The following is a 26,463-nucleotide window of genomic DNA, read 5'->3' as shown; positions in this document are numbered from 1 at the left end:
TTGATTTTTTTTATATGATTTTTGTCACGTTTAGTTAATAACATCTGATTCGCATCTAAATCTCATGCAGTTCTGTCCTGGGAAAATGTCCTGCTGTTAAAACTTTTCTAAGGGTAAACACCTGTTTAACCTCTACCACGTCTCCTCACTTTCCCATTGTGCCATTTATTAATTACCATGTAACCGATCTAGCAAATTAGACACGAATGCATACCAGCCACACAAGGTCTTCTCATGACAAACATGAAAACAGGATGCCGCGTGCGATGAGGTATCTTTGTTCGTACTTCCTGTGAGTCTGCCCCTTTGCCATGTGCAATCTGACACCTCTCCCTGCAAAACTCCCAGGTGCCCTCACCACAGGGCCAACTGAGATACCAGAGGTTGGCAAACATCAGAGTATCAGTTTCCCCCGTCCATTACAGCGTCATTACCTCTAGCTGTGTCTCTTGGCAGCTTTTATCACTTCCTTTTCCTCCACTCCCTATCTTTTTTTACTCTCCTGTCAAGCATGCATGTTTTTGTTGTGAGTGATCTTAGGATGTTCCTGGACTCTTGATCTGTGGATCAGAAATTAATATTTATTCAAATAGAATGTCTGATGAATATCAGATAAATCTGGTGTAAAACATTTTTTTAAACCTATTTAAGAAACTTTTTGAAATAGCCTGTGGATCTTACTTTGAATTGAACAAGCTAATTGTTATGCATTAAGGTTTGAATTGAACAAGCTAATTATGATGCATTTAGGTTTTGAATGTTTTTTTAATTATTTTTTTAATTATTCATAGGTTTGCTACCAGGGAGAGAAACGGCCTGCTGCTTTATAATGGCAGGTTTAATGAAAGGCATGATTTCATTGCGATTGAAATTGTCGAAGAGCAAATCCAGCTGACCTTCTCTGCTGGTAAGTAGTTGACTTTCATCTCTAAACGGCACCGTTCAATTAATCTGTATTTTTAGTTTTAATATAAAAATAAAATATAAATAATTTAGATAATTTTTTTATTTTTTATTTTTTTTAAGAACAGTACCCAATGTTTTTGTTTAATGAAAATACCCAAGAAACCAATGCATTTAAAAAAAAAAATGATGTGAATGAATGACACATTCATGTTACATTTTTAATCAGATTTTAAACTACATATATTTGTATTGGATCGAGTTTGTAGTTTTGACTTTTGTTTTGTTTTGTTTTGTTGCTCAAACTACTAACAACTAACTGGTTTTCAATCGGTTTGAATCTGAACAAAGCCTTTGAGTCCTGAATATTCATCTACTTTTTTTTTGGAGTGTCAAATCCCAAACATTAGTGCGTATTTGCTCATCCAGAGCTGTGCCAAAGGAAGCAGGTGGCCAAAGAGCATTAAAACACACTTCCTCTGTCTACCTGTTCCTTTGTTTAGTTGAACCTCACACATCAACAAGAGTTACTGTCTAGTCAGTGTGCGTGAAATACCACGTACTGTCTTTTTAACAGGTCAGATTTTTTTTCCAAAGGAAACACGATAGTGGAATTCATCTCTAGAGTGTCCTAGTATTAGCAGATGCTTGTTACGTCTAACCACAATACTGAGGGTCACTCTTCCACATGAGCTGAGAATAAAGACAGTGAAAGGCATTTCCTCCACTGTCCTGGAATGTAAAACATCAAACAACACAGTGATTCTGGTAAATTATGAACCCTCAGAGGTCAAAGGTCCATCCCCGCTTACTAGCCATCACTCAACTTAATTAAGTTGGAGAGAGATATAAACAACTATGATATTTAACAGTGTATGCACTGAGGGAAAGTGCTGACATAGGAGGTCCTGACGTGCCATTATCTCCTCGATAATGATTTACTTTTTTTGTCCACTAGACTGGAAAAATGCCACACATATTAAAATTCTCAAGGTGCTTTGGAGCCATTTTGTTAGGAATTTAGTGTTTTGGGAATTGTATTGTATTGCATATTGTGTTAAGCTATGTGTATATGAAATGCGATTATCACTAGCAAAATTACTGAACAAATGGTTTCCTCTTTCCTGTTATTTTTGTTTAGGAGAATCTAAAACCACAGTGACTCCATTTGTAGCTGGTGGGGTTGGCAATGGACAATGGCACACTGTACATCTACATTACTACAACAAGGTAAGTCATTTGTATTGAGCACAATGAGAAGGGGCGGTCAATGTAGTGCATGTGTTTGGAAAGTTAATGGACCTAATTCATGAAGCATTAGCGAAATGAAATGCTGTTTACGTCGTTCTTAAATTCATTAAGCATTGATTGTGCAATGCATTATGTAAGAATGGTTTTACGAAGAATATGCACGAATTTGTTCTGATTGTACTTCGTGAATTTTTTTGGTCCTATGCCAGAGAAAGTCTCACAAGTCGCGTGCTTCTTGATGAGATCATTGCCTCTGTGTCCATATTTCATGAAAGAAGACACGTGATATCAGCGGCATCTCTAGCTGTATCAAAGTTCACAGCACCTTCTAAGAACTCTAGTCAAAAGAAACATCTTGTATTTCTACGTCTTTTATCCTGTTCAGTTTTTCAACCCTCATATTTCATTTGCTGAAATGCAGCTTTCGTGAAGTTTGGTGCGTGTGTAATATGTCATGTGTCATGTTTCATGTTTCACAGCCAAAAGCTAGTTGTGTCTTCTCTTTTACCTGGGTGTCTTATTACACAGCGTCTTGTTTTTAAGAGTATTTTGTAACTCATAGTATTATTTAATAAGGTATTCATGTTTTGAAGCAGTAGTTCTCAAGTTTTTTTTTTGTTTGTTGTTGCTGAATTACGAAAACCTTAACCTTTTGTAGTTACACATGCAATTAATTCACTTTGAATGCATTAAGCTCTCATTAACCCCTTCTTATGTTCCTAAGTGACCTTTTAGTAACCTTATTTACATGCTGCCTTACATTAAAATAGTATTTGTAAAAAATAAAATTAAAAAAAGAAAGCTTTTTTAGCAACTAATTGAGTCTGTCTCAGTATTCCTGAATTGAAACATAATGAACCTTTAGAGAATCTCACTGAAGTCTCTTTAAAAAGCAACATTTGTCCCTGAGTCAACATGCTGAAGGTTTCTCTTTTTTGATGGTCCTTAATTTCTTTTTAACCTCGACCCAAGTTGCATTAAACAGATGAAAGCCCAACACAGACCAGTAGTTGCATCCAAAATGTATATAATATAATGTAGCATGCAAGTTAGCGAGTGTATTATTGGATTGGAGCACCATTTACACTTGTAAACTCTTATGGAAAGATCAGACTCTAAAGACGTCTATTTAGATTCAAAGTCCTTTTTCCCCCATGCATATGTCGTGCTTGCTCCATTGTGGCTATATCTCCCCCTTAACCCTGTCATTTAACAAGTCCAAGCTCAGTATAGTCTGATCAGGAACGCAGACAATAGCAAACCCCCTGTTGAGTTAATCTGGGACTACAATGACACACTTGGAGTTTCTAAAAGCGCCAGATGGCACGCTTTTTTTTCTTCTGCTGCACATGAACATAAAAACACCCAGACTATTATTGTAAATCTCCTGAATGCTTTTTTATTTCATGAAAAAAAAAAATAATGAAAGATAATATGACCATATGGTAAGGTTGTGGTGAAGTTAACCCTTAAATGCATGAATGTTTTGGCAATCATTATTACATATTCGGGTCTTTAGCGACATCCGTTTGGCCGTTTCTATTTTGATGTCCGAAAGTTTCGAACAAGATTTGGTTGAATTGTCTGCCATACCATATTGTGAAATGGTGTCTCAAAAACTATGTAAATCACTTCTATTTGACCCCATTGATCTTTGCTTTCCAAAGTTCAACCTACGTGTTATTTTGTCTATAGACTCGAGTTGTCTTTGAAGACACTTTCAGATATTTACCTTGAGTAAAAATAAGCAAACCCAACAGGGCGCAGCTGTAATGCAGTGATGCTTTGAAGTGTTACTCTTCATTTTAAAGTGTCTCAGCAAGTGACTGCCTACTCCGATTTTTACAAACAATCCTTTGATGATGGAAATATTTTTGCATTATTAACAGTTTGGCAGTTAATGTGGTCCTTTATCCCTGATGGTTTTTTGAGACTTACTGTTTTTATGTTTGATGTCCAGAGACCCCAATGATTTTTTCACTACAGATTTTGGGGTAGGTACGATTTTTTTATATTTTTGAAAGAAATCTCTTATGCTCACCAAGGCAGCATTTATTTGACCAAAATTTTAATATATTTGTTTTCATCATAATTACTCCATTCTTCAGAGTCACATGATCCTTCAGAAATCATTCTAATATGCTGATTTGCCACTCAAGAAACATTTCTTATTATGATCAATGTTGAAAACAGTTGTGCTGCTTAATATTTTACTGGATTTTTTACACGATTCTTTGATGTATAGAAAGTTCAAAAAAGAAGTATTTAGTTGAACTTGCTAAATGCTCATGGTAGAACAATTTATTAAAAGAAAACAAAATCAGTTGGCATCAGTATAGTTCTACACTGGTTACACCAGTAATAAAAGCTAAGCATGTAAAAATTCATTGCATTTATACATACTTTGTATCTGAAGGACATATAGTCAGTTCTCATACGATTAAGAAGAATCTTTAAATACCTACCTGTATTTAAAAAGTATATTTTTTGAGCTATTACAGCCAGCTTTAGGTTTTCACTGACCCCAAACAGAGCATCTTGTTGCCCAACCTGTTCTACCTTATAATACAATACATTTGTTTTCCTATCTGAAACAGATCACTGATTTTTTTCTTTTTTCTTTAAACTCATGTGTAAGCCTCCGGAATCCACGAACCGTTGTTTTGATCTTTGAAACAAAAAGGCTGATGAGTTACAAGGGTGGAGGTTAATAGCCGTTGTCGGGATTTGTGTGCATGTGTGTTCCTGAGGGCATTGAGCTTGTCATTGAGTTCATTTTCGTCGTTGGACTCAAGACAGCAGAGATTTGGGGATCATTAAGGCGTTACAATGGAAGCTGACCCTTATTATTATGAGTGGCAGATGGTTGAGTTGCGGTGACCTCGGGTCGTGAACACTCTGATCCTGAATCAGTTTTCTTTTCTTCATGTTCATAAAAACTGTAAAGAGATGCATGTCCTAGCAGTAGAAACATGATATTTGAATGGTATTCGGTCTGTTAAAAGTGTCTCAAACAGTTTTTTCACCAGGTTTTCACACCTTTTTTTAAAGCTAAATTGACTGCTGTTGACTGAGTAGTCCGCTTCAGGCCATGACCGGTTGGATTTATTCCATGACACTTGCGTCAGAGTGTAGGAATTCTCCCATTCATGGATTTCCTTGTTGACCAGTTTATCAGTCTACTTGCATTCCCTTTTTCATCTCCGCTCTCTGGAAGCAACTGAGAGGAATATGGCATCTGATTTATGAAAATTAAAATTTTTAGTTAGAGGTTTATTTTAGTTAGCATTTATACATATACAATAACAATGAGTTGAATATAAATATTAACATTTAGTTATTTATTGTTATGCAATGTTGAATATAAATATTGACAGTCATTTAATATTAATTATCACTTTGATTTATAGGCAGCATAATAACAACAACAATAATAATTATTATTATTATGTTGCAATAATTTGCAGGAAATTTATCATCGTTGTTGTTCTGGTAACAATTTTCTCTTTTATTTCAGCAAAGGCTACACAGATAACTAGATAGACTTAGTTTGAATGGTGACCGCAGTCTTGAGGAGCGAGTGATGTTCACATCACACCAAACTGTCACTTGGAAATTTTTTAACACCACAGGGCAGACATCAAAGATCAGCTCAGCACATCATTCGCACCACAAAATCAATTTTAATGAGCTGAGAAAATTTCAAAAAACCTCTTGTATGGGGGAAGGGTGTTGCCAGATGATAATACAAATTTCTGCAGTTTTGTGGAAGCCGTTTGGGTCTCTGGGGAGGTTGTACATGAAATGATGTGCTCTCTTTGTCTGGTATCTCCTCTGTGCCAGCGTCTCGTTGGCATAATCCAATTAGATGAGCTGAGAAGGCCAGAATGTCACAGAGGGGTAAACAATCATCTCATGCTGTGTGTTAGAGATTACAAACAAACAAAATCTATCATTGCTCTGATCCACAAACTTTGAAATTATGTTCCAAGGTTTTAGAAAAAGATTTAAGAGACATGTATGATCTTCATTATATTAGATGATGGGTTTTCAAATTACAGATGTCCTTGCGAGGGATCCCCATTTATTAATTATAAAAGCATCTATTTTATTGTGTAAAGAAAACTATTTATAGCAGTACTGTAAATAAATGTAACATATTTACATTTGACATACTTTAAATTTACTTTTTTCTGTTAATACAATTAAATATGTAATCTCTTGAATTTCAACAGTGTTTAGAAACTACATACATTGTTTTAAGCTAAGCTTTAGTGTCCAGATAACTGTTGGGGCCCACAAATTAACTTTGTTATTACCATTAAATTTTAACTGTTAAGATTTAAAGACACAACTTTTTTTTATTCAAGCCTAATATAGGGAGTCTTGGCGTCCCTCATGGCCCCTCTGAGGAAAAGGTTGCAGTGGTTGCCGTCGACGACTGTGATGTGGCCATGGCCCTGCGTTTCGGGGGACAGATTGGGAACTACAGCTGTGCAGCCAGTGGTACCCAAACAGGCCAAAAGAAGTAAGTGTTTTCTTAAAGTAAATGTGAGACTGCTTTTAAAACCCATTTTACAAGTGTGGCATATTTAGTGAATCAGGATATTCAACAAGAATATAAAAATGTATAAAAAAAATAAATAAAAATAATAATATTTATTTTTTATTTTTAGATTATTGTTATTATGCAGAGTTAAATATAAATATTATTTTATTATTTATATATTTTAATTATCCCTTTGCTTTATTGACATCAGCACTCTGATGATAATAATAATTATTATTATTATTTAAAAAAAATTGTGATAAACCTGGAAACATTTTGACCAAAGAGATAAATGTTTTCTTAAAGTCAGCATGAAACTTGTACAATACTTGAAAAAAAAAAATCCAATTTTTTGGAAAAAAAAAAAATATATATATATATATAATACTTGTTTATTTATTTAAAAATATATATTTTATTGAAGCCCCCATATATTAAATATATCATCAAATTGCATGTTGAGGGCAGATTTCTTTTCTGGGTTGACGTATTTCCTTTTGAAATAGAACATCTAGCCTGGCCAATACCTACAATCTTGTTTAACATCTTTTTTTGGAAATATGTGACACTGCAGAAGTAAAATGGGTTGCAGAAGCTACAAAACATTGAGTTTTTAAGGAATTGTGATTTCATGTGGAGTTTTCATGTGGAGTTTGTGATCCCTTCCTGATAAATTGCACTTCCCAGTCTGTCAGTTCTGTCTCCCACATTCATTCATGTTTCCACCATCTAAAGCGGACATGATATTGTGTGCTGAAAGGGAGAGTGTGACGGGACAGAGGAACTTGAGTACACGAAGGCATGCTAACCACCGACGGGTGTTGAATAGCTGATCATTAAAGGAGATTACAGAGCATTCTGCTTCTCCCATTTCACTCCATTTTTCCCCTAATCTCCATCAATCTGCACTCTGTCTCACGTCAAACAAGTTTTATGGGCTCTACAATGGGAACACACTCTCGGCTTATCTACAGCTGGGATTTGCTATTGTAGGCTAATTTTCTCTCTGTGTGGAGAACAGCACAGTGTTAGATGGTGGAGATCCATCTGAGTTAAGTGGAGATATGGTCCGTAAAGCCTCTGAAATGCAACTGCTAGAGTAAGACCATATGCTTGCAGTAAGTGCTGACCCATAAACCTACAGATCTATGTGGATTTATGGTTCACAATATGAATTGTAAATTAAATGCACTGCTATCCGCCAGAATGTGAAGCCCAGATGCTGAAATACAAAACCGCAGCATATCTGGTGACAATAAAACGAAATATTATTCTGAATAAATAAAAAAACATCTAAACACACTCCTTTTAATAGCTCTGCGCATTTTATTTCTAATGGTTCTTTCTTTTTTTTCTTGCAAACCCTCCTTTGAAAATACAAGATTATTTTCATAATCTTTCTATGAATGATAGATTATGATGGATATGATCATTGCTGCCAGATGTTGGCATATAATACTGGATAAATATCTGTTTTAAAAGAAGAAAGGCTATGAAGGGCATTAACCCAATTTGCCGGCATAGTAGAAACATCTTCACCCTTTATTCAAATATTATGAAAAATTTGTTAAAGATTTTCCTAGCATATTGCGTAGTTGTGCTGGGAGTCAATGGTTTTATTTGTGTTAATGCAGTGAAACATGCCAAATTTTGTGGACATCATTTTTGGCCAGACTGTCATACAAAGAACACATGCAAAACTAGAGAGAACCAACAAAATATGAATAACTAATTATGTTGTAGTCAATGCATGCTTTTTGCATGATATAGTTTGCCATTTTCGCCAAATAAATCCTCATATTTTGATGGTTTAACTTGTAGGGTCATTCAAAACAAATATCCCCTCCGGACATCACAATTGGCCACTACTGTATATATATATATACAGTTTTGCGCCTTTACATATTGCGCCTTCTTAAAAATAGCCTCACTATTCTTCTTCCAATTCAGTTTACTGTCCAAATGGACACCAAGATATTTATAAGACTGTACAATCTCTACTTTCTGACCGTTAATAATCACTGGTACTATAACTTCTTTTTTTCTTCTAAAATCAATGATCAACTCCTTAGTCTTCTCCACATTCAAATTTAGGAAATTTTCATCACACCATCTAACAAATAACTCAACCTCTCTTCTATAGTCCGTGTCATTGCCTTGATTAATTAAATCCACAAGGGCAGTATCGTCTGAAAACTTTTGTATACAACATGAAGTCTGAGTGTGCCTGTAGTCAGCTGTATACAATGAAAAAAGAAAAGGTGATAAAACTGTGCCTTGAGGGGCTTCTGTTTTAGTTAAAATAATGTCAGACATTTTATCACCCAGCCTAACAAACTGGGGTCGACGTATAAGATAATTCAATACCCACATAATAGTTTTACTATGTAGGTTACAACGCAGCAATTTATCAGCTAAAACATGTGGTTGAATTGAATTAAAAGCACTAGAAAAATAAAAAAACATAATCCTAACAGAGCTGGAAGTTGTTTCCAAATGATTATAAATATTATGCAACATAAAGAGTATGGCATCATCTACTCCCACACCTTTTTGATATGCAAACTGTAACGGATCTTGAAAATCTGACAACTGACTACCCAGATAACCAAAACATTTCATTATTTGTGATGTCAAAGCAATGGGTCTCAAATTATTTAAACTACAACCCACATTACCATGTTTTGGAATTGGAACAAGACACGATGTTTTCCACATATCAGGTATTTTCGATGAAAACAAGGACAAAGACAAAATTGAGTGAAAATCTGAGCACAACTGATCAGCACAGACTTTCAAAGTACGTGGGTGAATACCATCAGGGCCTGCTGCTTTGTTGGGCTTAAGACACTTTAACTGCCGACAAACATCATTTTCATTAATAATAATTGCTGGACTACAGTCCACATTATCACTCTGTACAAGAGATTCTAAAATCATATCATGAGAAGCAGAGAAATCAGAGTCATCAAACCTTGCAAAGAACGTATTTACCTCATTTACATTCAGTCCTGACCAGCAAGCACTGTTATTTTTGTTCCATAACCAGCAAGAGATTTCAAACCATTCCAAAGGCCCCATGTGTTACAATTACACATTTGTTCTTCAACTCTTTCCTTATATTTAACTTTACTCTGTTTAATAACTCTCTTCAGTTCCTTTTGCGCAGTTTTAATCTGATCCCTATCACCACTAAAAAAAGCTGCTTTTTTCCTATTAATAGCTGCTTTAACCTCCCTAGTAACCCATGGTTTATTATTAGGAAACATTTTAATTTGTTTACGTGGAATGACAGACTCGACACAGTAATTTATACAGCAGGTGACTTTGTCAGAAATACTGTCCAAATCATCATCGTCAAAAAACACTGACCAGTCTGTACAATCAAAACATCCTCTTAACCTTTCACAGGCGTCATCCGACCACACACACACAGTCTTATAGCCAATGGGCTGATTTCGGATTGCAGGGGAGTATCTGGATGTCAAGGATATTAAATTATGATCAGATTGCCCCAACGGTGGGAGCCTCTTTGCACCATAACTCTCCTTAACTTTCGTATAGAATAGGTCAATGATTTTACCATCCCTAGTAGGACATGTCACCATTTGCTTAAAGGAGGGTAAGGTAGCAGAGAGTGTACTGTGGTTAAAATCCCCATTTACTATAACCAATGCATCCGGGGAAGCGCGTTGCATATCGTAGGTAACTCTCGAAATTGTTTCCGTGGCCAGCCTTCCATTTCCCGATAATATATATATATATAATGGAGAATGTTTTGGACTTGGGTTTTTGTATTCGTGGCTTCAAGAATCTTTCTGTTTGTGTGCAGGTCACTGGATCTTACCGGACCTTTGCTCCTGGGTGGCGTTCCAAACCTCCCTGAGGATTTCCCCATACAGAACCGAGACTTTGTGGGCTGCATTAGGAACCTGACTATCGACAGCAAGCCCATAGACATGGCCGGCTTCATTGCCAACAATGGCACCTCAGCAGGTTAGAAACTGTATAGCAAGTGTTCATATAATGACGAATCATATCTACCCTGATTTTTTTTAAATAATACATTTTCGAAGTACTATAAAAAACAAACTCAAAACTTTTTCCTCAACTTCAGTAAAGACAGTACAGTAAAAAAAAACTGACAAAATGTGGCCTCTTTAAATATTTATTTCTCACAGCACTGATTCTTCAAAGAATGTTTTTCTTTCTTAGCTTTCCATTAAGCTGTCAAACTCCAACCCTTAATATTTAAAGTGCACTATTCCCTTTCTATTCAGGTTGTGCAGCAAAACATGACTTCTGTAGCCAGATTGTTTGTCTGAATGGAGGCGTATGTGTGAATAGATGGAACACCCACACCTGTAACTGCCCGTTAGGCTACGGAGGAAAGAATTGTGAACATGGTAAGATAATCCTCTCTTTCCTACTCTTTTCTATACATCATTCTTCCTTTGACTTGATTTTGCTTAATGGACACAAACACATAGACACACCTCCCATCTTTTGCCTGGATTTGCCCTTGGCCTCATACCAAAGTGTACACAAATCCAGTGACTCATACCTGAGTATCTACTGTATCTATCTATCTATCTATCTATCTATCTATCTATCTATCTATCTATCTATCTATCTATCTATCTATCTATCTATCTATCTATCTATCTATCTATCTATCTATCTATCTATCTGTCTGTGTGTCTATCTGTCTGTCTGTCTAAAGTTTTTTTATACTGTAAACCCATTTGAGTAAGTGCATCATAATTACAAAGAGTCCCCCTTAACGGTCAATGGAGTGAATGGGGCTGCAAATAGCTTAACATTTTCAGTGAGCTTAGTTTGACCTAATTTCTTAGAAGGAAACCTGGTTGAACACGCATTTTCTATTTATTTTTGCTTATCAATTGGATGGAGAGGTCACACCATGTTATGAGTCTACAAAAGACATTCAGGCTACTGTTTCAAAGCATACTGAAATCAGGGGCTCTGAAAATCTGCTTCTCCTCTGTAGGTGGCAAATCTCAATTGAGGAAAACTGAAGAGAAGGCTAGCTATGAATATCACTAATATTACTGTCACGCTTCCAGGGTTATGTCTAAGATATACTACTGTTATTTCCATAAGTTCAGACCTCGCATAGAGAAAGTAAAATATTTGCCCTGAGGAAACTGGTGTGTAAGAACGTTTCACATTCCTGATTAAGAAATCTCCTGGATGACTGGAAACATTCCTCTGTCCGTGAATGATAGTTATTATTTGTGCGTCGGGACAGGAGGGAATATCAAAGTGATTCCCTCAGTGTGTGCTTGTTTTACTTAACAGATTTCAGTTAATAAAACAACTTTGTTTAGTCTGGATGTCATCTAAATTGTTGTCTGATGGTCTTCTTTCCACAGTTATGCCCGCCCCCCTGCATTTCGATGGCCACGCACTGGTGTCATGGAGTGAGACCGATATTACCATTGCCATTCCCTGGTACATGGGTCTTATGTTTCGCACCCGAAAAAGCACAGGCGTTCTGCTACAAGCCAGTGCTGGAGAGTTTTCCAAGATTAATCTTATGGTGAGTATTGCTTCAGTAATCCACCATGTTCAGTCTTGTTTTCCATGATATGTCTTTATTAATCAGACTGTGCTCTCATCCTTTTTTGTCATAGATTTCACATATTCTTACTTTGTGTTTCCAGGTGAGCAACAGACACCTTCGGTTCCAGGTGTTTCTGGGTGTTAGACGTGTGGCCCTCTTAGATTTTCCTCAGGTTTGCGTGGACAACGGTGAATGGCACCATGTGCTTGTCGAGCTCAAGAGTGGAAAAGATGGCAAAGACATCAAATATATGGCTCTTGTGTCTTTGGATTATGGCGTGTTTCAGGTATATTATCTATTATCTATATTATTAGGTATATTTATTTGTAGACCACCTAAGTCTGGTTCAAACACAAATAATGTTCAACTACGGGAATGTGGTGCTGTGTGGACTTAAAACTTTCCGGTAACACTTAACAATAAGGTTTCATTTGTTAACACATTAGATAATGTATTAACTAACATGAACTAACCATGAGCAATAGATTTGTTACTGTATTTGTTAATCTTTGTTATCATTAGTTAATATAAAAAAAATATTTAAGCTAATGGTCAAAGCAACATTTCTAATTTGCATTTAGTTTAACATGATGTACTAAAATAGCTTAAACTGAAAAGAATTATTATACTGTATATATATATAAACAGTATAAAAAATATGACAAAACAAAACATAAGTTATTAACTATAATTTAAATTATTATGAAAATGGTAAATACAAAAATAGAATCTAATTAAAAATACAAAAAAAATATAATAGTATCTCAATGACACTAAAAAACTGTGGCTTTTATGTATTCTAATTACACGCAATTATATCATATTTTCACACTTTTCTTTTTACATAATTTGACAAATGTCTTTATAAATGATGCACAAAATAATCATACATGGAAAAGATGCACACAAAACTCTTAGTGTGCATACACATTTATATAAAGGGCTTTCATGCTATGAAGAACAACTATTAAAATTGTTTTTGTGTATTTTATTATTATGTATTATTATTATTTGTTTTAAAAGTGTTGACGCAGCAGTAGATTTGAATAATCCACCCCTTCAGTGTAATAATTAACATTTTTATAATAGATTTCCCATGCGTTTGCTGCAAAAGTAAATGATGGAATAAAAAAGTTTTAATGTGACCTTCATAAAATAAAAAATAAAAAAGTGTGAAATCACCCTAGGTGAGTGCCTCTAGTTGAAATGCCACCAATAAAGGCATGTGGTTTGAGTTCTGATATTTCTGATATTGTTTTGATATATACAGAGGACAGTGGAGATCGGCAATGAGCTGCCCGGGCTTAAACTGAGGAACTTGTTTATCGGGGGACTGCTTAAGAAAGACGGCACTGTGCAGGGAGGATTTACTGGCTGCATGCAGGTGGATCTCACATACAAGCACATTTACTTTGTTTAAAGGTGTGTATTGTCTTATTCACATGGTTACTTATTTCATGTGGTCATCTTATAGGGTCTGCGAATGGGTGAGACATCCACCAACACTGCCAACATCAACATACGGCATGCGACTCGAGTACGAGCTAAAGACGGATGTAACGTACCTGATGCCTGTCTATCCAACCTGTGTCCAGCACACAGCCGCTGCGGGGACAACTGGGCGTCTCACACGTGTGTCTGTGAGCCAGGTAACACCAACAGTTCTACATAGGGACTAAAACCTTTTCGATTAGTAATGTAGTGAGGTCCAAAAGCTTGAGACCACATTTAAATTGGAATTAAATGTGGTTTATCATTAAAGCAAAAGGAGGACATACATAAGGCATCCCTAAATTCCTGTAGATTTTTAATTAGACTTTTCGAGCTTTGTGTATATGAGTAAAGATTTGAGTGTCTAGTTCTATGAATCTTTCTCAGTCTTTCTTTCTCTCTTTTCCTTTCCCCCAGGTTACTTTGGCAGAGACTGTGTGGATGCATGTCTCTTGAACCCTTGCGAACACACTTCCTCCTGTGTTCGAAAACCCAGCTCCAAACATGGCTACAGCTGCGAGTGTGGACACAATTTCTATGGCCAATACTGTGAGCGCAAGTGAGTATCTCTCCTTCTCTTTGGTTCATTCATTCATTCATTCATTTATTCATTTTACTAGGGCTCAAAACAAATCCCTAACCCAAAAGTTTTGCATGTACATTTTTTGTCGGACATGAATGTTGTGTCAGATTAGGCATGTTATTAGAGGGTTAGTACTTGAGCAGACATACCATTTTTGTCTGATTGATGATAAAATAGGGGTCATGTTAGTATTTGAAGATATAGTTCACCCTCATATCATTCCAAACCTGTATGACTTTCTTTCTTCTGTGGAACGTGGAATATAAAAGATATTTTGAAGACCGTTTCAACTGTTTCTGTTCATATAATATAAGTCAATGTGACTGGACACCCCAATGACTTTCATTGCATGGCCACAAAGAAAAAAAAAAACACTGGGACATTGTTTAAAATATCTTTATTTGTGTTCTGTAGAAGAAAGAATGTCATACAGTTTTGGAAATAATTGCAGAACATTAATTTTGGGTGAACTGTCCCTTTATGTTTAGATTTGGTTAGGATTAAGAAAATTGGTGGACTTTTAGTTAAAGCTCGGTACATGCTTAAACACGCTTACTGACAACAGCTTTATTGTCTGATGGTCTGTTTCATGAACTGCCAAGGTTTTGTAAGTGGCGAAAGCTGTGATCGCAGATGCTGGCAGTATTTGTGATGGTATTGTTACGATGATCCTTTAAATCTGGTCTTTCCTTTAATTCTGATAATTCCACATGTCCTTGACACCCACACCGTATCGCTTTCATTTATAATGCAACAAAGTAAAGTAAAGCTCCGACTGCAGGAATGATCCAGTAATTGGCGAGTCTTTCATCCACTAAAGATAAACTGTTCTTTAGCAGAATCACTTGAGTTTTGAAAAAGTGAATTTTCTTTTAAATGTTCGTAATCTGTAAACTCCAAAAATTAGATAATAACAAATAAAAGAATTTCCATGAGAGGAGAAAGACTTAAATTATAGGATTAAATATGTTTGAAATTATTTTGTTTAACGGTGAGAAGATTCTCTTTTCAATGATCACAAAGGAAGCGGGCTTAGAATGATGTATTGCTTTCACACAAGCAAGCCTCGCAGTCAGAATCCACCGCTTTGATTTTACAGCTGAATTTTATTTCCAATTTCAAAGCAAATCCAATCAGCCTGAGTCCCCAATATAAGCTGTTTTGAGTCTCATTCAGTGAAGTTTGTAGTTTAAAGTGCACTATTGCATAATTTTATTTTTCTCTGTCCCCCTTTTCACTCTTTCTTTGACGTGTGCGCACACACACAGAGGGGATCAACCTTGTGCTCACGGCTGGTGGGGATACCCGACCTGTGGGCCCTGTAACTGCGATGTCAGCAAAGGCTTCAAAAGGGACTGTAATAAAACCACAGGAGAGTGTAGCTGCAAGGTAAGCTGCAAGTGATCGCATGCTCCAGACTCTCAATAGAATGTGCAGGAACTGACGGGAAACCACTGACTTCTAGTTGTACAACAATATAAATATAAACTGGACCGTGTGGCTTTTATTGTATTAAAGCGTTAGTTCACCCAACAATGAAAACTATCACATAACTTACTCGCCCTCAAGCCATCCTAGGTGTATATGACTTTCTTCTTTCAGCCGAGTTATATTAAAAAATATCCTGGCTCTTCAAGCTTTATAATGGAAGTGAACGGTACCTTGAGATTTTGAAGCCCAAAAAAGTGCATCCATCCATCATAAAAGTATCTATTAATTTATATGGCTCCAGGGGGTTAATAAATGCCTTCTGATGCAAAGCGATGCATTTTTGTGAGAAAAATGTCCATATGTATAACTTTATAAACTATAATCGCTTGCTTATAATCTTATGGATTACTTTTATGATGGATGGATGCAGTTTTTTGGGTTTCAAAATCTGAGGTACCATTCACTCCCATTATAAAGCTTGGAAGAGCCAGGATATGATTTAATATAACTCTGATTGTGTTTAGCTGAAAGAAGGACATCATTTACACCTAGGATGGCAGTAACTTATGGGATAATTTTCATTTTTTCAACTCTTTAAGTACACTACTGTACAAAATTTGGAACCGGTAAGAAGCTTTTAAAAGAAAATGCTTACCAAGGCTCCATTTATTTAATAAAAATACAGTAAAAACAGTAATACTGTGAAATATTATCACAAAATAAAATAACTGTTTTCAATTTTATTATATTTTAATTTATTCCTGCGATGACAGCTGACTTTTCAGCATCCTTACTCTAGTCTTCAGTCTCATGATCCTTCAGAAATCATTCTAATATGATGATTTGCTGCTCAAGAAAAAAAATTATCATTGTTGAAAACAGCTTAATATTTTTTTTGTGGATTTTTTTTATCAATACAGAGTTCAAAAGAACAGCATTTATTTGAAATACAAATCTGTCACTTTTGATCAATTGAATGCATTCTTGCTGAATAAAAGTATTCACTTCTTTCAAAAAATAAGTATCTTAGTGTATATTATTATATTTTGATCTCAGGTCCATGCTCACAAGATGCCATAATTTTCTCCTCCTCAATTTTTCAGGACAATTACTTTCGGCCTCTTGGTGGGGACACTTGCTACCCTTGTGATTGTTTTCACCTTGGAGCGCATTCGCGGACATGTGACCCTGTAACGGGCCAGTGCGCCTGTAAGATGGGCGTGGTGGGCCGTCAGTGCAACCGTTGTGACAACCCCTTCGCAGAGGTGACAGTCGGGGGATGCGTGGGTATGTGTGCTGTCAACTGGACAGGATAGCAGTTTACTGTTGTTGAGCTCATTTCAAAACTGGTTACAATATTCTTGACAATTGAATAAATAAGGACAAAAAAATTAAAGCTGTTTACAATTTTAGCTTACATATGCATGCACAGTATGATGAAATGTAAGTGTAATACACTATAATCATAAGCAGAATGCTTTCAAGTCAGCATGGGGTACCTGTACTGACTGTGGGGTTAATTGAAGAAGAAATAATAGGAATTTGTTGCTCCTTAAAGGGATAGTTCACCCAAAACTGAGTCATTTACTCATCATTTACTCATCATTTACTCACCCTCAAGTTTTGTTAAACACAAAAGAAGATATTTTGAACAATGTCAGTAACCAAAGAGTTGATGTTGACTTCTGTAGTATTTTTTTCCTACAATGGAAGTCAATGGGGCCAATTAACTGTTTGGTTACCCATATTCCTCAAAATATCTTCTTTTGTGTTCAGCAGAAGAAAGAAATTCATACAGGTTTGGAACAACTTAAAATTAAATTTTGTGGGTGAACTATTCCTTTAAAAGGCATTTTAATAAGGTCATTAAGACAAAGCAACAAGTGTTAGTGACACTAAATGGCATCTGTTTTGCCATACTGTCCTTTCTCTCTCATTCTCACTCCATTTTTTTGTTATCTAGTGGTTTATGACGGTTGTCCCAAAGCATTTGAAGGCGGTATCTGGTGGCCCCGGACCACGTTTGGTGGCCCTGCAGCCACAAACTGCCCCAAAGGATCCAGCGGTGAGTCTAGATTAATTATACGGTACTTAACTAAATCAAGAATTTACATAAACAACCAAAAGTTTTGACACACTTCACTGAATTTGAAACATTTAATTTTTGTATGAATGAATGAAACCTTTATTGTCCCGAGGGGAATTTGTTTTGCACTCAAGGGAGCCACATTGAACATTAACACAGATAACATAGAGGATACAGTAAAACAAAACAAACAACAACAACACAGCAATGGTGGTGACATGCAATCATCAGTCCAATACTAAAATGAATCAATAAATAATTAAATAAATAATCAATAGTGCCTGTGTCTGATCTGTTCAGTAACTGAATGCTCCTCGGCACAAATGATGTAATGGCACGTTTGGTTTTTGTTAGTTTTGGCGTTCGAAATCTATGTCCAGAGGGGAGGGAGGAAAACTCTGAGCAAAGTGGGTGGGATGGATCATCCAGTATCCTCAGTGCCAAATTGAGATTATTAGAAAATAATTATCTGTGATATTAGAGATGCTTTTAACATCAGATCCAGTGATTTTCCTGCCCATTTTAGTCACCTTGTCCAGCATGTTTCTGTTCTGGACAGAAGAACCCCAGAAGAATCCCAGAAGAATTTTGATTGCACCATTCACGGAATTGGTCAACCTCAGTCCTGTAGTCCTGTTCATTATCTGTTAAAAAAACGACTAGGGCAGCATCATCTGCAAACTTAATCAGTGAACAGTTAGAATGGTGGCTGACACAATCATTAGTATATACAATAAATAACAATGGTGATAAAACACATCCTTGTGGCACTCCCGTGTTTGTCATGATGGCCTCACATACCTGTTAAAAAGTCCTGAATCCACTTTACAAGATTGAGGTTTACACCCAAGTTTGTCAGCTTCTCTATCAACATGTGTGACTGGATGGTATTAAAAGCTGAAGAGAAGTCTGCAAACAGGATGCGTACATGCGAGGCAGGTGTTTCAAGGTGTTTATAAATTCCATTCAGAAGGGTTGTGACAGCATCTTCCACACCCCTTTTCTCTCTATAAGCAAACTGTAATGTGTCTATGTGAGCTTTGGTTTGTATTTTGAGATGAATTAAAATGATCCGCTCAAAGCACTTCATAGCAACAGAAGTGAGTGCTACTGGTCTAAAATCGTTCAGTCCAACTGGTTTGGGTTTCTTAGGAAGTGGTAAAATTTCCGCTGTTTTCCATATCTTTGGGACTTTATATGTGTCAAGTGATTTCTGAAACAGTCCTCTGAACACCGGGCTCAGTTGTTCTTTGCAGCTCTTTAGGATGGTGCCTTCCAGCCTGTCAGGGCCGGCAGCTTTCCTTGTCCTTATATGGGAGAAGATCCGCCCCACTTCCTCACAGCTTACCCTGATTGAGGCACTTGCTCTTCCATCAAGGCTTATTGGATTGGCTGGCACGTCACTCTCCCATCTCGCAAAGTGTTCATTCAGGGCATTTGCTTGCTCGACTGTATGTTCCGGGGTGTTAGAGTAGTGATTTTGACCTATGATAGTTTTAATACCCCTCCACGCCATACGCGAGTTATTTTCCTTAAGTTGTTGTTCAACTTTGTCTTTATATTGTATCTTGCCCTGTTTGATTTTCGTCTGTATTTCCTTCTGAATCAGCTTTCCTCCATACCTGTCATTTGCTTTAAACGCTCTTTCTTTATCCACTAACTGTTTAATTTCGGTTGTAATCCAAGGTTTTGAATTAGCAAACTGTTTCACACGTTTTTCGGGATCACATTATCCACACAAAAGTTAATATATGACGTGACAACATCCGCATGGTCGTCGAGATCTACACAGTCAAATACGCTCCACTCTGTAGAGTCAAAACAGCCCTGCAGAGCTGTCACACTGTCATCGTCCCACACACACACTGATGTGATTTTAGATTTTTCCCTTTTCAGTTTTTGTCGATAAGAGGGCAATAAAAAGACAGTGTTATGATCTGACCCGCCTATCGCTGCTTTGTTGACTGCTTTGTTAGCATTTTTTATGTTGCCATAACATAGATTCACATATTGCTGATAGTGGGGTAATGCAGATGACAAAGAGCAGCCATTAAAGTCACCCAGAATAAATTTGGGAGTGTCTGGGGACACTGCCTCAAGTTCTTGTATGTGGTGATATATCGCATCTGCAGCCGCTTTGTAGTTTGCGTCAGGGGGAATATACACTAGACATACAAATAGTTGCCCAAACTCTCGTGGTAAATATATAGGTCTTAGGGAAACTGATAAGAGTTGGGGAATTGATGGTGTGTCTAATGATATGGTGTCTACACCACTTGGTGTTAATGTACATGCATAGTCCTCCACCAATCGATTTCCCCGTAGCTTGTTGTTCTCTATCAAGTCTTAACGGTGTACCAAAGCCAGGTAGGGAAAGACTGTTGTCATTCACTGTACGGTTTAACCAAGTCTCACTGAAACATAACAGACAACTATCTCACTGTATTCATACTCTGTATTGTAGATAACTATATTAAATAAAAAATATAGACACAATTATATTTGTTAAAATATACAAATTAATTTTATTACAAAACTAAAATATTTGTTTAAAAATACATTATATATTTTATATAAAAATGTAGTTAATTTTTTGTATTATGTTTTATAAACAATTAATAATTAAAGGTAGGGTATGGGATTTGCAAAACGGCTGGCAGATTTTGAAAATACACAACTCAAATGGTCCTACCTTCTTTCCTCCAATGCTGGCCCTGACTACACCCATTCATGTGAAGGGAGGGGGATGGGGGAGGGGGATGTATGGTACGACCGTTTGATTGACGAACTTACTGTCCAATGATTCTAGGTGGTCTTAGAAATGATTGGCTGGACTTTTTTGAGTCCTGCCCGTTCCACAGATGATTAAATTGCTTAATTTTCATTTCAGTGCTTCTAACTCAGTGGCTGTAAGTGGGTTAGGAATAGGATTTCAAGTGATTTTGAAAAAATGGACAAAAAAGAGAATCACATACCCCACCTTTAATAAATAAATAGATATTTTTGGTCACTACATAAATCCTATATTTCCATTTGTGTTTATTAATTTTAATGATTTTACTATAAATAAAAAAAGTAGAAAATAGTACTTACAATAACAAAGGAGATGTGTGCAAACTTTTGACTTGTAGTATATGTAGGAATTTTCATTTCATTATTTATTTATTGTTGAATGATTTATCGATATATACACATTTGATATGTCTTTTGACAGGCACAGCTATCCGTCATTGCAGCGATGATAAAGGTTGGCTTCCACCTGAGCTCTTCAACTGCACTTCCCTCAGCTTCTCAAAGCTAAAGAAAGAGGTTTGTGACTCTTTTGTTGGTTGATTCAACTTGGAATTTTATTAAACATTCTACGCCAGCTGTCACAATCCTAGAAGTGACCAGTGTGACTACATTTGTGACTCAGAGTGAGGATCTTCATGCTAATTCTTCTCGAATGGACGGAGAAAGATCAAGAAGCCTTGCGGGGGCGCTGTACGTCTCCACAGACCACACGGAGCGTCTCTTTGGAAATGACGTGAGGACTGCCTACCATCTTCTGGCCAGTGTGTTAGAGCATGAAAGTCTGCAGCAGGGCTTTGAGCTCACCGCTACTCATGATACCGATTTCAACAAGGTAAAGACCTCAAAGCCTTCACACACTTCCAGAATCTCACAGTATCTTTCAGTATCTTCACATTCAAGCTCAATCTAATGGGTTCTGCACCTCAGAGTATGATAGGAACAGTAACATTTTAATTTAATATATACAGTTTTTAATTTGAACTCATTTTTTAAAGATAACTTTATTGGAACCAGATCTTCAAGGCTTAAGTTGGTCAAGATGGTTCTTGGAACATTGTAACTGGTTTGTTGCTGGTCAAAAGTGACCTACTCTCTCAAAATGTTTTAATCAAGAAGGTCTACCTGGTTGACCTCACCAGTCTGATCAACCATCTAAACCACCTTGGACCAACTAATGACCAGCTTTGACCAGTTAGACAGCATTTAAAACCATATTTGAAATGCATGTGTGCAAAGATGTGCTAAAGATCTAGTTTTATTCACAGACACATTCAGATCTTCAGATCTCAGTGTCTTTAAATTAACTACTTTTTATTAATTTATTTTAATATATTTTAATAAATGTATTATTTATTTTTGTATCTTATTTATTTTAGTAATTAATTGACATTAAAAAATGATGGGTGGTTATTATACAGTATTAATGAACGTTACTCTTGTTTGTTGTGGTAGAACATTATTAAAACTGGAAGTGCCATTCTTGACCCAGTCAACAAGGAGCACTGGGAGAAGATACAGCGCTCTGATGGTGGGACGGCACATCTGCTGCACCACTTTGAGGAGTACGCCAACACTCTGGTACAGAACGTGAGGAAGACCTACCTGAGACCCTTCACCATCGTCACTGACAACATGAGTTAGTATTGCGTTCTCAGTCCTGTAGCTTAATTTTGTGTTTAGTGTAAAAATATTGACCATTTTTCTTCACATTCAAGTTGTTGCATTAGATTTTCTGGACTCCACTGCAAACCAAGACAAGATTCCTCGATTTCAGGAGGTTACGGAGGTGTTCGCAAAAGAGCTGGAGTCATCTGTCCTCTTCCCAAACCTGCTTTCAATGCCGAAAAAGAGCAAAGGTTCTCACATCGAAACTTATTTCTTTATATTATAAGTTGTAGACATGGAAATTAAACAGAACTTTCTTATGTCGTATTACCCTATAGATGCTGTTACCACAGAGCCTCCAGCCCAGACTGCATCAAATGAGTCTTTCATCAGCATGGATGGATCAAATATTGTTTATCTAACACCGTCCATTAAAAAAAGACGCCATGCAGAACAACCTGATCCACCCGCTGTTGTAATGGTGATGATCTACAGGTCTCTGGGACGTCTCCTTCCGGAGAGTTACGATCCGGACCGCCGCAGTCTAAGGTAAAACTTCAGCCTGGGATTTTACATACAAACAACAGATTTCCTTGACCAGGATATGCAATGCTATCATATATCATATTCAAATTCCCGTTGGTGCGTTAGCTGATAATTGTTTTCATTCTGATAAATAGCCGGTATTAAAATTCTAAACTATTTTGTTTAAATAGGTTAAAATTAAAACATTAAAAATTAAAATCAATCATTTTAATGCGACTAGTGAATTTAGATTTTAACATTATAATGTACAGTATGTAAAATGGATATTAATTGTTATTCATGATTACATTCAGCAGTGTTATTAAATTATTAGTGTTTTAAAGATTACATTTAAGTGAGTGTAAAATGACGGCCAATTTAATCTGAATGTAAAAATAGAGGAAATGAGCATAAAACAATGAAATATCAAATATGTATGGAAGCCCGTTTCCACCACATAGAAAAAAATCCCTACATTGATTATGCCATAAATAGTCACAATTTAAATATAAAAAGGATGACAAGTCAAAATTATGACAGATAGACAAAATTATGAGATAAGAAATCCTAAGTATGACAAGTCATAATTATGATATAAAAGATCATAATTATGAGACAAAAAGTTGAAATGATGTACTAAGTCACAATTGTGAGACGTCAAAATTAAGACAGTCATAATTATGATATAAAAGATCATAATTATGAGATAAAAAGTCATAAGTATGAAGTCGAAATTGAGATTATGTATATATATATATATATATATAATTTACAAACCGTTACAAACGGATGTTTTTTTTACTTCTTATGTGCTGCCTGGAAATGGGCTTCAATAAATTCTAAATATTTAACACAGATAAATAAAACATTTTCTAATATTGGCCGATAACCGATATGGTACCAATAGATTGTGTATCCTTGATGACAATATCAAGAAAAAAAATCATTTGATATAAATTTGTTGTTGTAAATATATCTGGTGCTCTACACATCCCCAGACTGCCCACTCGTCCTGTCATCAACACACCTGTAGTGAGTGTGGTGGTCCACAGGGACGGAGAAGCCCTCCCCACACCCCTCCAAAGACCCATCACCCTGAACTTCAGGCTCCTGGAGTCCCACGAGAGGACCAAACCTGTGTGCGTCTATTGGAACCACTCCATCCTGTGAGTACTTAATGAATTAATAAAATATGTTGGGAAAGCTCTGCTTATGCTGTGATTGCAGAATACATCATAATTTTGTATTTTTTTGTGTGTCTTTTCTGCTCTTATTCGATAGGGTTTCCGGTGGAGGTGCCTGGTCTTCTAAAGGCTGTGAGCTGGTCTTCAGGAACTCGACTCACATCAGCTGCCAGTGCAACCACATGACCAGTTTTGCTGTCCTCATGGACATCTCCAAACGAGAGGTAGGACACAACCAGCTATTTTGGTTTATACAGAATTTTGCTAGTATACAGCTAGCTAACTAGTTTTTCAACGCTGGTATCTCGTCCTTAGCATGGTGATGTTCTTCCTCTAAAAGTGGTGACCTACACCACAGTGTCCGCCTCTCTGGTGGCCCTCCTCATCACCTTCCTCCTGCTGGCCATTCTTCGCAAGCTGCGCTCCAACCTACACAGCATCCACAAGAACCTTGTGGCCGCCATCTTCCTCTCTGAGCTCATCTTCCTCACTGGCATCAATCAGACCGACAGTCCGGTGTGCAGTTTTTAGATCGCAATAGCAATAGCATAATTTTATTTTCATTTTGACGTTTCTGTGAGATACTTAACCTGTTTTTTTGTCTGATTTGTAGTTTGTATGTACTGTTGTGGCCATTCTGCTACATTATTCGTACATGTGCGCATTTGCCTGGATGTTTGTGGAGGGGCTGCACATCTATCGCATGCTGACTGAGATGCGTAACATTAACCAGGGCCACATGCGCTTCTACTACGCCATCGGTTGGGGGATTCCTGCTGTTATCACTGGTATGAGACTCAGTTGCTCATAAAAAATGTTTAGTATAGGAACCCCCCCCCCAACATTTTGTTTTGAAGTTCTTTTGGACGTTTGTGTGTTAAAGGTGCAGTAAGAAATTTCTGAGAAACACTGTTAAAAGTGGATCAAACCGAGCGCCACAACACACTTGTAGCCAATCAGCAGCAGGGGGCATGTCCACTCATGATGGGGCAGGAGAGAGAGTGAGCAACAGGGAGATTTGAAGAAAGACTGTAGAAAGAGAGATGGCCGAGAGACATTGCAAACAAGATAAGGCCAGAGGAATATCACTGAAAAAAGAAGGGTTTTTATGATCAGGCGAGAGCTTTAGGACCCGCGTTAATATTCAAAATCTTTCCAGCACTGGAGTGACCTAAGTGAGAAGGCCTAAAAACGGACACAAGGTTGCATTGTTTTTGCTCCGACAGGACATTTTTGAGTGTCATTGTTTGTCTGGGGTTGGTGTGCTGCTTTCGACTAACAAACAAACTCTTGCTTGTATAGACTCTTGTGCACTGTTAATTTTTTGTTCTTCCTTGTCGTTCATTCTTAATCTTCGCTTTATTTTTTGCAAAGCATTATTTTGCTTTGCTTCAGCTATTATAAAGAGGCGTCCACTCTTGCATTGTTTGTTTGTGCATTTTGGGGGCGGAGCAATGAAGAGAGGGGTGTGTTTGTTTGGGCTGATTTCAAATATCAACAGTGTTTCTCAGAAATCACTTACTGCACCTTAAAATAGAGGGGTCAGACCCCCTAAACCCCCTGTAATTTGCATCTTGATTGTACACTGTTGCTGATTATTTGTCTCTTGTCAGGTCTGGCTGTGGGTTTGGATCCTCAGGGTTATGGAAACCCTGACTTCTGCTGGCTCTCCGTCAACGACACTCTTATCTGGAGTATCACTGGACCAATCTCCATATTAGTGCTGGTCAGTTTAATCTCATTTAGCACAGTGTAAATTTTCCATTCATTTTCTTTTCCCAACTGAAGTGTTTGGTTTTGACTAAATAATGAAAAAAAAAATTTTTTAACAGATAAATATAGTCCTTATTGTGCTGGCAGCTAAAGCCTCATTTGGACGGCGCCAGCGCACAGAAAAGTCAGGAGCAATGTAAGTTCAGTGAGAGTTTGGTCAAACTGGTATAAAAGCAGGTATAAAAGACAATCTTTTTCAACATTTTTCTTTGCTCTTGTGCAGCTCTGCTCTTCGAGTGGCTTTCCTCCTCCTGTTGCTCATCAGCGCCACCTGGCTGCTGGGTCTAATGGCAGTCAACAGTGATGTGCTTTCCTTCCACTACCTTTTTGCCTTCCTCAGCTGCCTACAGGTACATATGGTCATGTGAATTATGTACACTGTTTGTCAGAACTTGTCTACAGTTTGTGTAGATTGGATTTAGAGCCAACGTAAAGTAAACAAAGCTGTATTGACATAATTTTCAGCAATATATATATATATATATATATATATATATATATATATGGAAAATGTAAGGTAAAATAAAATAAAAAGATGAGATAAAAATTATAATAAAAATATAGAAATGTAAAATAGAATACAATCAAGTCCAGTTAAATATTAAATAAAGTCAAGTTAAACTTTGCATTAATGACAGTACTGTCAATGTATAATTAAATTATTTTAATAATAATTATGATTCTGAATATTAACATTGTTGC

General features: G+C 36.7%; 1 protein-coding gene across 1 annotated transcript in view; it reads left to right on the top strand.

Moving 5' to 3' along the window:
* Positions 1-26,463, top strand: part of celsr1b (cadherin EGF LAG seven-pass G-type receptor 1b) — a 48,944-nt gene that overhangs the window by 18,238 nt on the left and 4,243 nt on the right. Inside the window, exons 4-28 of the mRNA XM_084094250.1 lie at positions 792-907; positions 2,045-2,133; positions 6,525-6,682; positions 10,536-10,699; positions 10,984-11,109; positions 12,100-12,266; positions 12,391-12,576; positions 13,561-13,674; positions 13,765-13,939; positions 14,199-14,340; positions 15,633-15,753; positions 16,899-17,082; positions 17,759-17,860; positions 21,096-21,190; positions 21,297-21,506; positions 22,127-22,310; positions 22,390-22,530; positions 22,618-22,828; positions 23,803-23,970; positions 24,086-24,212; positions 24,304-24,504; positions 24,602-24,776; positions 25,602-25,714; positions 25,821-25,897; positions 25,985-26,111. Coding sequence (XP_083950376.1) covers positions 792-907; positions 2,045-2,133; positions 6,525-6,682; positions 10,536-10,699; positions 10,984-11,109; positions 12,100-12,266; positions 12,391-12,576; positions 13,561-13,674; positions 13,765-13,939; positions 14,199-14,340; positions 15,633-15,753; positions 16,899-17,082; positions 17,759-17,860; positions 21,096-21,190; positions 21,297-21,506; positions 22,127-22,310; positions 22,390-22,530; positions 22,618-22,828; positions 23,803-23,970; positions 24,086-24,212; positions 24,304-24,504; positions 24,602-24,776; positions 25,602-25,714; positions 25,821-25,897; positions 25,985-26,111 — 3,673 coding nt within the window. The remainder of the gene's footprint in view (positions 1-791; positions 908-2,044; positions 2,134-6,524; positions 6,683-10,535; positions 10,700-10,983; positions 11,110-12,099; positions 12,267-12,390; positions 12,577-13,560; positions 13,675-13,764; positions 13,940-14,198; positions 14,341-15,632; positions 15,754-16,898; positions 17,083-17,758; positions 17,861-21,095; positions 21,191-21,296; positions 21,507-22,126; positions 22,311-22,389; positions 22,531-22,617; positions 22,829-23,802; positions 23,971-24,085; positions 24,213-24,303; positions 24,505-24,601; positions 24,777-25,601; positions 25,715-25,820; positions 25,898-25,984; positions 26,112-26,463) is intronic.

This window comes from Abramis brama, assembly GCF_963993115.1.
Source record: "Abramis brama genome assembly, chromosome: 20".
Taxonomy (NCBI): Eukaryota; Metazoa; Chordata; class Actinopteri; order Cypriniformes; family Leuciscidae; genus Abramis; species Abramis brama.
Note: the sequence above shows the minus strand (reverse complement) of the source record. Positions and strands in the feature narration are given on the sequence as shown.